The sequence below is a fragment of the Schistocerca nitens genome, chromosome 1 (genome assembly GCF_023898315.1).
Source record: "Schistocerca nitens isolate TAMUIC-IGC-003100 chromosome 1, iqSchNite1.1, whole genome shotgun sequence".
In the NCBI taxonomy this organism is placed as follows: Eukaryota; Metazoa; Arthropoda; class Insecta; order Orthoptera; family Acrididae; genus Schistocerca; species Schistocerca nitens.
The window spans coordinates 224,214,878-224,227,412 of NC_064614.1; the positions used below are offsets into that span (position 1 = coordinate 224,214,878).

General features: G+C 47.4%; 1 protein-coding gene across 1 annotated transcript in view; it reads left to right on the plus strand.

Annotated features, from left to right (window-relative positions):
- The first annotated feature begins 3,058 nt into the window (after nucleotides 1-3,058).
- Nucleotides 3,059-12,535, plus strand: part of LOC126238244 (cadherin-86C-like) — a 333,139-nt gene continuing 323,662 nt past the window's right edge. Inside the window, exon 1 of the mRNA XM_049947781.1 lies at nucleotides 3,059-3,219. Within this exon, the coding sequence (XP_049803738.1) occupies nucleotides 3,059-3,219 (161 nt within the window). The remainder of the gene's footprint in view (nucleotides 3,220-12,535) is intronic.

A 12,535-nucleotide genomic window follows, 5' to 3' on the forward strand; every position in this document is an offset into this window, starting at 1 on the left:
TGGAGCTTTATTTTTCTTATGTCAAGATCGTTAACATTATGTTTCATCGTGTATATCGATTCTGTTATTGGTATTCCACGAGCGTCATAATTTCTTTCTTTTAATACACGCTTATTCTGTTTAACTAGCGTTGAGTATATCTTGAGTACACCATTTCTTTAGTTAAAGTTAAAAGCAGTAATAAACAAAACCTGGTATGATAGGCTCCTTGGCGTTTCTTCTTTTTACGCAAGAATCTAGTGGACCCGAAATAAAATTGTCACTACCTCTGCATGTTAAGTAAGGCTACACGAAAAAGATTGTGAAAGTATTGCTCAAAGATTGAGAGTAGGCACTATCTGAAGAAAAAGTATCTTCATCAGCTGGAATCCAAATTAAGAGAGTGCTAGTTTCTCGAAGCTTACATTTGAGAAATGTTACATCTTTAAGTATGCCCTTTAGAGCGGACTCATAGCTAAATCGTCGGTTACTTTAGCAAATTCTATGTTGTCGTGTCTCTTGATCCACATAAATTTTTCCTTCATTCTGAGATTTTTTTTCGGTGCTCGCTTTTATAATATCCACCACTCATAGATCAGTTATTTAATGTTACTATGTCTCTTGATGTATGAGGGGTGCCAGTAAGTAATGGAAAACATTTTTCCTAAAAGCAGATTGGTTTTATTCAGGATTCCAGTACACCATATTATTCCCCACCATTTTGGCTACAAAATCGCAATTTCCAACACAATATCCGCTCAAAGCAACGGCCTTACGCCACCTTACTGAGAGGGCCTGCAAGTATGCGTGGGGTACCACTCTACTCGCCGATGTCGAAGCCAACGTCTTGCTGCATCAGTAACCTCCCAATCAACATACTACTTCCCGTGGAGTGCATCCTTCAGCTGGCCAAACAGATCGAAGCTCTTTACGGTCTTCTGTTAGGTGGCGAGAAACCCAGCGGGCACAAACCTTTGAGTACTCCAATTGGTGAGCGAGTGTGTCGGCACTACCAACAGAGGCGTCCAGTGGAGCAGCGAAGTGTTTGATCGTGATCCGTCGATAATTTCGAGTAAGCGTGTCCGCACGTTAGGAGTCAGCTGTGGCCAGCCGGTACGAAGGAGACCGGACAAGTTTGCGCGACCTTGCTGTGAAGATGACAGACGCCACGCCCAACAACTCACCGTGCTTTTGCTGACTGCCAAGTCTCCATAGACATTTTGTAAGTGCCTATGAATATCTGCGATGTTCTGGTTTATCGCCAAAAGAAACTTGGTGACCGCTCTCTTCTAAGAACACACCTCCGTTACAGACGCCATTTTGAAGGCCACCTATTGGAACTTCATGAAGCTATAGGCGCTGAAGCGGGAATACAATGCCCCATAGGCCGGCCAGGGTGGCCGGGCGGTTCTAGGCGCTACATTCTGCAACCACGCGACCGCTACGGCCGCAGGTTCGAATCCTGCCTCTGACATGGATGATTTTCTCTGCCTCGTGATGACTGGGTGTTCTGTGCTGTCCTTAGGTTAGTTAGGTTTAAGTAGTTCTAAGTTCTATGGGACTGATGACCATAGATGTTAAGTCCCATAGTGCTCAGAGCCATCTGAACCATCTGACATGGACGTTTGTGATGTCCTTTGGTTAGTTAGGTTTAAGTAGTTCTAAGTTCTAGGGGACTGATGACCTCCGATGTTAAGTCCCATAGTGCTCAGAGCCATTTGAACCATTTGAACTATGTCCCACAACAAACTTCCCAAATTTTCAAATGAAACTGGCCGAGAAAAAAATATGTTGCATTACTTATTGAAGCCCCTCGTACATGTACTTTTCCTTCTTCCTGCGTTTTTCGGTTTTCCATTGTGGCTTTCGTAATGCTAGTTACCGGTGGATACGTTGTAACCAAATTAAGGATGTTTATAAATGAATATCGGGGATTTTAACGCTTTATAATATTTATTACATTAAACGTACAGTTTTAGATGATAAGTCAAATGAAAGAGGAACTCAAACAATTTTACCAAGAACCTTATAAATGATCAATTTGAGCACCATTTGTCACACGGCACACATCAAGTCTATAGCCGAGTCCTTCTCAAACGTTCATAAGTCAGTCTTCAGAGATGAATCGACCTTTCACCTTAGTGGACATGTCAACACTCACAATGTGCGCATCTGTGGCTCAGAAAATCCTCACGAGGTGGTACGAATGCAACGAGATTCCCCTAAAGTGATTGTTTCCTGTGCCGTATCCCGGCGGAAAGTTTATGGGCCTTTCTTTTTTGGTGAACCTACTGTAACTGGCACTTCTTACCTCGGTACACTAGAGCTATGGCTCTTCCCCAGTTGGAAGAAGATGAGCCAGAGAACTTCATATTCCAGGAAGATGGTGCGTGCGCCACCTCACTGGCATAGCGAAATACGCGACTGGTTGAACTTCACTGTACCCAAGCGCTGGATAGGCCGCAAAGGGCCCAATGACAGGGCTTGCTTTGCACGGCCTCCACGTTCACCCGACCTAACGCCATGCGATTTTTTCCTATGGGACTTCATCAAGGATCGTGCGTACGTGCCTCCGCTACCAGCAGACCTCCCTGAATTAAGAAACCGCATTGAAGCAGCTGTTGCTACAATCACTGAAGACACACTTATCAACGTTCGGGAAGAACTCGGGTATAGACTTGATGTGTGCCATGTGACAAATGGTGCACACATTGAACATTTATAAGGTTCTAGGTAAAACTGTTTGAGTTGCTCGTTCATTCGACATATCATTTATAACTGTAAGTTTAATGTAATAAATGTTATAAAGCGTTATAACCCAGATATTCACACATAAACACCCTGTATTTTTTGCTGTATTGTTCTGTATATATCGTATAACTGCAGCTGTCCTAGAGGTTTCGGCAGAAAAAACCACAAATCTTAATAGGGAGCGAAAACAGTCGTTTGTAACAAGAGCTACACACAGTAACGAAACAGGCACTCTTCCACTTGATGGAGTGATGGATGGAGTGCCTGAGTTTTGGTAGCACCGGTATGGCTGCTTGTCATCCACGCTTGCTTAGCGTGCTCGACGAGAATGCAGGACTCTGGGTCAGTGGCACACGGGCGGCTGGCGTGGCGTGATGGGGGCGGCAGCTGTGTGTGCCTCAGGGTCACGGAAGCGCCGGCCCACCTGCTCATCCGCGTCCGCGTACCTCCAAGTTTAAGGACAGCCAGCGTGTCAACCACATCTCGTGGGTAAGAAAGACTGCGTTCACTTAAACACAGTATAAAGTGCGAACCACTGTAGGGGACATTTTGCTCTTGATCTGTCTGTTATTCTTCTAACTCTTTCAGTTTCTACATTCGAACATCGATATAGGAAAAACATTATAGAGTACTGCCAATATACAGGGTGTTACAAAAAGGTACGGCCAAACTTTCAGGAAACATTCCTCACACACAAATAAAGAAAAGATGTTATGTGGACATGTGTCCGGAAACGCTTAATTTTCATGTTACAGCTCATTTTAGTTTCGTCGGTGTGTACTGTACTTCCTCGATTCATCGCCAGTTGGCACAACTGAAGGAAGGTGATGTTGACATCGGTGCTTGTGTTGACATGCGACTCATTGCTCTACAGTAGCCGGCCGCGGTGGTTTAGCGGTTCTAGGCGCTCAGTCCGGAACCGCGTGACTGCTACGGTCGCAGGTTCGAATCCTGCCTCGGGCATGGATGTGTGTAATGTCCTTAGGTTAGTTAGGTTTAAGTAGTTCTAAGTTCTAGGGGACTGATGACCACAGATGTTAAGTCCCATAGTGCTCAAACCATTTTTGCTCTACAGTACTAGCATCAACAGGTTAGTGTTCATCACGAACGTGGTTTTGCAGTCAGTACAATGTTTACAAATGCGGAGTTGGCAGATGCCCATTTGATGTATGGATTAGCACGGGGCAATAGCCGTGGCGCGGTACGTTTGTATCGAGACAGATTTCCAGAACGAAGGTGCCCCGACGGGTAGACGTTCGAAGCAATTGATCGGCGTCTTAGGGAGCACGGAACATTCCAGCCTATGACTCGCGACTGGAGAAGACCTAGAACGTCGAGAACACCTGCAATGGACGAGGCAATTCATCGTGCAGTTGACGATAACCCTAATGTCAGCGTCAGAGAAGTTGCTGCTGTACAAGGTAACGTTGACCACGTCACTGTATGGAGAGTGCTACGTGAGGACCAGTTGTTTCCGTACCATGTACAGCGTGTGCAGGCACTATCAGCAGCTGATTGGCCTCCATGGGTACACTTCTGCGAATGGTTCATCCAACAATGTGGCAATCCTCATTTCAGTGCAAATGTTCTCTTTACGGATGAGGCTTCATTCCAACGTGATCAAATTGTAAATTTTCGCAATCAGCATGTGTGGGCTGACGAGAATCCGCACGAAATTGTGCAATCACGTCATCAACACAGATTTTCTGTGAACGTTTGGGCAGGCATTGTTGGTGATGACTTGATTGGGCCCCATGTTCTTCCACCTTCGCTCATTGGAGCACGTTATCATGATTTCATACGGGATACTCTACCTGTGCAGCTAGAACATGTGCCTTTACAAGTACGACACAACATGTGGTTCATGCACGATGGAGCTCCTGCACTTTTCAGTCGAAGTGTTCGTACGCTTCACAACAACAGATTCGGTGACCGATGGATTGGTAGAGGCGGACCAATTCCATGGTCTCCACGCTCTCCTGACCTCAACCCTCTTGACTTTCATTTATGGGGGCATTTGAAAGCTCTTCTCTACGCAACCCCGGTACCAAATGTAGAGACTCTTCGTGCTCGTATTGTGGACGGCTGTGATACAATACGTCATTCTCCAGGGCTGCATCAGCGCACCAGGCATTCCATGCGACGGAGGGTAGATGCATGTATCCTCGCTAACGGAGGACACTTTGAACATTTCCTGTAACAAAGTGTTTGAAGTCACGCTGGTACGTTCTGTTGCTGTGTGTTTCCATTCCATGATTAATGGGATTTGAAGAGAAGTAATAAAATGAGCTCTAACATGGAAAGTGTGAGGAATGTTTCCTGAATGTTTGGCCGTTCCTTCTTGTAACACCCTGTATAACTATTAGAAAATGATATAGAGACTTAACATATCGCATAGTTCTCCTTATTAGTTCCTAATAGCTTTGGCATTGAAAAACATTATCCCGATTTCCCTGTTCTGACGAGAAGCGTCCCGACGGACCGCACTACCTTGGCTGTAAATTTTAAAAACTTCAAATGTTGTTCGAAGACAAATTATGGTAACTAAAACGACGGAGTACCTCCAAGGCTGTACTGCTGTTGCGGTTGAACACCTCCACTGGAAAAACATTCTAGCTGCTGCTTTTAAGGTGTAACAGTTATTGAACTATATGAAAAAAATTAAATTAGTTACAAACTACGGCGCAAACTCTTTATTCAACATATAAACGTCGCTACAGATATTCGGATTTAGGTTATGACATGTTCAATATGCCTGACATCAGTGGCGATGATGTGGTGCAGACGAATAACGAAATTCTGCATGACCCGCTGAAGTGTCGGAACATCGATGCTGTTGATGACTTCATGAATGGCTGCTTGCAGCTCAGCAATGGTTTTGGGGTTATTGCCGTACCCCTTATCTTTAATAGAGTCCCACGACAAGGAGTCGCATGTGTTCAGATCCGAAGAATATGGCGGCCAATCGAGGCCCATGCCAGTGGCTTCTGGGTACCCCAGAGCCAGAATGCGTCCCAAGACTGCTCCCCCAAGACATCGAACACTCTCCCGCTTCGACGGGGTCGAGCTCCGCCTTGCATGAACCACAAATTGTTGAAATCAGGGTCACTTTGGATAATGTGGATGAAATCAACTTTCAAAACCTTCATGTACCGTTCGGTAATAACCGTTCCATCAAGGAATATCGCACCGATTATTCCGTGACTGGACACTACACACCACACAGGCACCCGTTGAGGGTGAAGAGACTTCTCGATAGCGAAATTCGAATTCTCAGTCCCCCAGATGCGCCAATTTTCCTTATTGACGACCTCATCCAAATGAAAGAGGGCTTCGTCGCTAAAACAAACCATGCATGCGCATTATAGTTCCCATCGTGCCCATCGGCCCACCGTGTAATTTGAACGTCCCAAAGCAAACCGTTCAGAAGTTACGACAATTTTATTTCATATAGTTAAATAATTTTCACCCTGTACATTCAGAAGTTACCCAGGATGTCCCTCCTAAGAGTCGCCAGGCGCTTATTCTTCGGTGTTTCGGCAGATATTTGCTATTTCGTTTCTGAAAAGTGTAGGTGGAGCCAGCCCAATGCAAAATACTGCTCATCACGTCTTCTACCCAGTGATTTGTTTCCCATTACGAGCAAAATATTTTTAAAGCCGAATTTTGCGCGCCCATTCGCTAGAACAGTCCAAATTTAATGTAGTGCGTTATACCTCCAACGCCAGTATTTGGAAAGTCCTGCACGAGACGGGCATGCATCCATGCAAGTATCAAAAGGTACAAAACCTACCAGATGATGACATTTCCCAGCGCGTAGAATCCTGCCAATAGTATCTGCACAAAACTGTAAACACCCTGTCTTGCAAAGGTCTGTTTTGCTTACTGACGAGTCTGTCTCCACGAGGGAAGGAACATTCAGCAGCCACAATAGTATGTCTTCTGCCTAACACTCTCGGTGAAGGAAATTACCGTATCTACACTCCTGGAAATTGAAATAAGAACACCGTGAATTCATTGTCCCACGAAGGGGAAACTTTATTGACACATTCCTGGGGTCAGATACATCACATGATCACACTGACAGAACCACAGGCACATACACACAGGCAACAGAGCATGCACAATGTCGGCACTAGTACAGTGTATATCCACCTTTCGGAGCAATGCAGGCTGCTATTCTCCCATGGGGACGACCGTAGAGATGCTGGATGTAGTTCTGTGGAACGGATTGCCATGCCATTTCCACCTGGCGCCTCAGCTGGACCAGCGTTCGTGCTGGACGTGCAGACCGCGTGTGACGACGCTTCATCCAGTACCAAACATGCTCAATGGGGGACAGATCCGGAGATCTTGCTGGCCAGGGTAGTTGACTTACACCTTCTAGAGCACGTTGGGTGGCACGGGATACATGCGGACGTGCATTGTCCTGTTGGAACAGCAAGTTCCCTTGCCGGTCTAGGAATGGTAGAACGATGGGTTCGATGACGGTTTGGATGTACCGTGCACTACTCAGTGTCCCCTCGACGATCACCAGTGGTGTACGGCCAGTGTAGGAGATCGCTCCCCACACCATGATGCCGGGTGTTGGCCCTGTGTGCCTCGGTCGTATGCAGTCCTGATTGTGGCGCTCACCTGCACGGCGCCAAACACGCATACGACCATCATTGGCACCAAGGCAGAAGCGACTCTCATCGCTGAAGACGACACGTCTCCATTCGTCCCTCCATTCACGCCTGTCGCGACACCACTGGAGGCGGGCTGCACGATGTTGGGGTGTGAGCAGAAGACGGCCTAACGGTGTGCGGGACCGTAGCCCAGCTTCATGGAGACGGTTGCGAATGGTCCTCGCCGATACCCCAGGAGCAACAGTGTCCCTAATTTGCTGGGAAGAGGCGGTGCGGTCCCGTACGGCACTGCGTAGGATCCTACGGTCTTGGCGTGCATCCGTGCGTCGCTGCGGTCCGGTCCCAGGTCGACGGGCACGTGCACCTTCCGCCGACCACTGGCGACAACATCGATGTACTGTGGAGACCTCACGCCCCACGTGTTGAGCAATTCGGCGGTACGTCCACCCGGCCTCCCGCATGCCCACTATACGCCCTCGCTCAAAGTCCGTCAACTACACATACGGTTCACGTCCACGCTGTCGCGGCATGCTACCAGTGTTAAAGACTGCGATGGAGCTCCGTATGCCACGGCAAACTGGCTGACACTGACGGCGGCGGTGCACAAATGCTGCGCAGCTAGCGCCATTCGACGGCCAACACCGCGGTTCTTGGTGTGTCCGCTGTGCCGTGCGTGTGATCATTGCTTGTACAGCCCTCTCGCAGTGTCCGGAGCAAGTATGGTGGGTCTGACACACCGGTGTCAATGTGTTCTTTTTTCCATTTCCAGGAGTGTATCTACTTGGGGCACTACCGAAACGTTGAAGAGTGTCCCGCAAGCAGTCACGCAACTATTATGATTTCAGCTTGACAGGGCCCCAGCACACATCGCCGTTGATGTCAAGAATATTTAAAAATCTTTTCCTCAATTGTTGGATTGGGAGGGGTCGGCCAGTACTGTAGCTACCACGTTCTCCCACGTACTCCTATGGATTTATTTTTGAGGGGAGGAGATGAAGCGTTTGATGTATCAGACATCTGCAGTTGTCCGTTTGGCCGGAGCTGAAGCCACTATTCGTGAAACACCTGGTTGTGCGCGAGTCAGACAATCATTGTTAAGCAAATGTGCATTAGTTTAAACGGACGGCATTTTCAGCAACAGTAGTAAATTCATCACACGGCAGTTTTAACAACGTTTCTGAACGTCACTAGAGTCACAATCTTCATGAATTCCTAACGGGCAAACTGAGAACGTGTGATATATTTCTCACATAAACAAGTTTATTTTTATCTCCTCTAAAAACTCCACTGTTGTGAATATGTAGTTTTTTACAGCCTATAGTTACAAATCACTTTTTTGGAGATGCTGAATTCCGCGGTTTCCTTGACATCTGTCACCGTTCTAGGCGACCGACCTCGTTTCCTTTTTTCTTCTGGGATCGACCTCCATACCTTTTCTGATCCTGTATTATCATCCATTGATTGATTTTAAATGGCCATACAGTAGTACCCTTTTCCATTCAATAAGTTTTATGATGTTCCCTACCTCTACCACATTTTTTCCTAATTTTTTAATACCTGATTTGGTTTAATCTTGAGACTAAAGGACTTCGTCTATAATAACCCATTTCCATCGATTGCAGTCTATCTTTTTGTATATTCCTTATTTGTCAGACCTCTTATCCATACATACATATGCTTTCTACTACTGCTTTGTACACTCCTGGAAATTGAAATAAGAACACCGTGAATTCATTGTCCCAGGAAGGGGAAACTTTATTGACACATTCCTGGGGTCAGAGACATCACATGATCACACTGTCAGAACCACAGCCACATGGACACAGGCAACAGAGCATGCACAATGTCGGCACTAGTACAGTGTATATCCACCTTTCGCAGCAATGCAGGCTGCTATTCTCCCATGGAGACGATCGTAGAGATGCTGGATGTAGTCCTGTGGAACGGCTTGCCATGCCATTTCCACCTGGCGCCTCAGTTGGACCAGCGTTCGTGCTCGACGTGCAGACCGCGTGAGACGACGCTTCATCCAGTCCCAAACATGCTCAATGGGGGACAGATCCGGAGATCTTGCTGGCCAGGGTAGTTGACTTACACCTTCTAGAGCACGTTGGGTGGCACGGGATACATGCGGACGTGCATTGTCCTGTTGGAACAGCAAGTTCCCTTGCCGGTCTAGGAATGGTAGAACGATGGGTTCGATGACGGTTTGGATGTACCGTGCACTATTCAGTGTCCCCTCGACGATCACCAGTGGTGTACGGCCAGTGTAGGAGATCGCTCCCCACACCATGATGCCGGGTGTTGGCCCTGTGTGCCTCAGTCGTATGCAGTCCTGATTGTGGCTCTCACCTGCACGGCGCCAAACACGCATACGACCATCATTGGCACCAAGGCAGAAGCGACTCTCATCGCTGAAGACGACACGTCTCCATTCGTCCCTCCATTCACGCCTGTCGCGACACCACTGGAGGCGGGCTGCACGATGTTGGGGCGTGAGCGGAAGACGGCCTAACGGTGTGCGGGACCGTAGCCCAGCTTCATGGAGACGGTTGCGAATGGTCCTCGCCGATACCCCAGGAGCAACAGTGTCCCTAATTTGCTGGGAAGTGGCGGTGCGGTCCCCTACGGCACTGCGTAGGATCCTACGGTCTTGGCGTGCATCCGTGCATCGCTGCGGTCCGGTCCCAGGTCGACGGGCACGTGCACCTTCCGCCGACCACTGGCGACAACATCGATGTACTGTCGAGACCTCACGCCCCACGTGTTGAGCAATTCGGCGGTACCTCCACCCGGCCTCCCGCATGCCCACTATACGTCCTCGCTCAAAGTCCGTCAACTGCACATACGGTTCACGTCCACGCTGTCGCGGCATGCTACCAGTGTTAAAGACTGCGATGGAGCTCCGTATGCCACGGCAAACTGGCTGACACTGACGGCGGCGGTGCACAAATGCTGCGCAGCTAGCGCCATTCGACGGCCAACACCGCGGTTCCTGGTGTGTCCGCTGTGCCGTGCGTGTGATCATTGCTTGTACAGCCCTCTCGCAGTGTCCGGAGCAAGTATGGTGGGTCTGACACACCGGTGTCAATGTGTTCCTTTTTCCATTTCCAGGAGTGTATATAAATACATTCAGGAGTTTCCGGTTCGTATTCGGTTGCGATTGTTGTTTTGTAAGTGTCCTTAAACGTCTGCTAATGAAATCTTTTCCATGGACGTCAAACTACATCTGTTTGTGACTTAAAAACCTTTTCTAATTGCTACTTGCGCAACAGGCCACAACACTGTCATCAGAATCCTAAACAGCTGTGCTGGCACAGTGGATTCGTATTGAAGCGTGCTGCCGTTCAAACAGGGCCAGTCATACTTAGCATGCCGGTCGTAAATGATCTGAAACGAAGACGTGTGGTGTGCGTACTGTAAGACCTTCGGTACACACACCATCAGATTATTTGACTTGTCGCTCTAACGAAGTAGGCGAGTGTCAGCGATATGTCTCGTGGTCTTATCGTGGCGTGTTTATCTTCTGCCGTTTGGTCAGACGATAGAAATGCCACTTGCACGCTTAGAGTAGCAGATTGACGGTGACCAACTTTAAACAGAACTTGATTAACTTTCACACACATTTATTAAAATAATAAAAAGCATAGACGTTACGTAACTTGATTTTGGATGCTGTTTACAATTGACAATCTGAAGTTCCTTTGGTCTTGGTACGTTAATCTTATTCTCACATATCTCTGATACTTGACAAAGTGTCTATTCATTTATCTTCATGGCTATGTACAGGAATATGGCACTCTTATTAGGTGCAGGCTGAAACTTGACAATAGACTGGTACAGACAAATGCAGAATGGTACAGACAGCTGCAGATAAATGCAGACTCGTACAGACTAATGCAGACTGACTAATTGGAGGTCTGTACACTCGTTATAATACCTCGCGCGTTCAGGTATCACTGCGCAAGTGTGATCCGTGAGGAGAAAAGGTTCTACGTTAGCAGTAATCTCATATGAATACGCGGATCGACGGAAGCAGAATTTGGTCCGTCTCTAAGGCAGCGCCATCTCGTAGTGCGGAAACGGACGAGCGCTGCGCCTGCGCTTTTGTGCTTAGCGGGGCGCGCTCTAGTCGGAAAGTTGTGTACGCGGTGACTACCCGAAACTGTGTACACAACAAGACGAGTAACTGCTTTACCAATGGTTGGTTCTCAATTGAGCCAGTGCTCCAGCGCTAATAACATCGATTTCGGCATGAAATTGAATCGTAGAATTCCTTAATTCGTCCTCTAACCTGTACTGCGATAGCCCCTGCTTCTCTGCATACTTTTTTTCAAATTTTACCAGTATTTTTGACTCTCCTTTGATGTCTGCCGCTCTCAGTGAATGAAAAGATAACCGAACGGTTTTCCCAGAAAATTACACTATACGGTCTGAGAGAAAACCCGACAAATAGTGTGGTTGATATAACTAAATGCTCACAGTAAAGAGAGTAACTTAGAAACCTTAGTAATTTATGCCTGTTTGGTCATCTCTGTAGCAGTCTTTGCGTCACACATCTGCTGTCAAACTGTGTAGACCTTGGGTGGCCATCATCAGTAATCCCAGACCCACCAGTAGCATCTCCTCACAAGAAGGTAACGTTTAACTAACCTAAATTCACTGTCGTGCTCACCAGGAATCCATACACGGGCAGTGAAGTAGCGTACTGACCACGCAAGAGTCACGGTTCAGTCTGGAAAGCGATTCTGGCCACCGGTCCATCTGGCACAGTTCAACGCAGCATTAAAATCCTGCCAGTATTGTGGAAATGGGCCACCAATATGGCACGCCAGTGTTCTCGTCATCGTGTTAAGACGTGTGCATCCCAGATATACTCTGACAGCTGTGATCCCTAAATACTAGAGGAAGCGTGCGCTTTTTTTTATGGTGAATATGAACCTGCTGAATGATAATTACAAGGCTGACCTGGTAGCCAAGCATATGCAGCATTATGGCATCGGGTGTCAGGAGCATCCATCTAAGCCCCAGACAAATCCGACTGAACATAATGTATGGGATCCTGTTGCAGTGCCCACCACAAACTATTGTCCATGTTTAAAAGACGCTTCTCCACCAGTGAAAGGTGTTACGGCAAACCATGATGGAGGGCTTCATCCGTTTGTGGGTGAAACAGT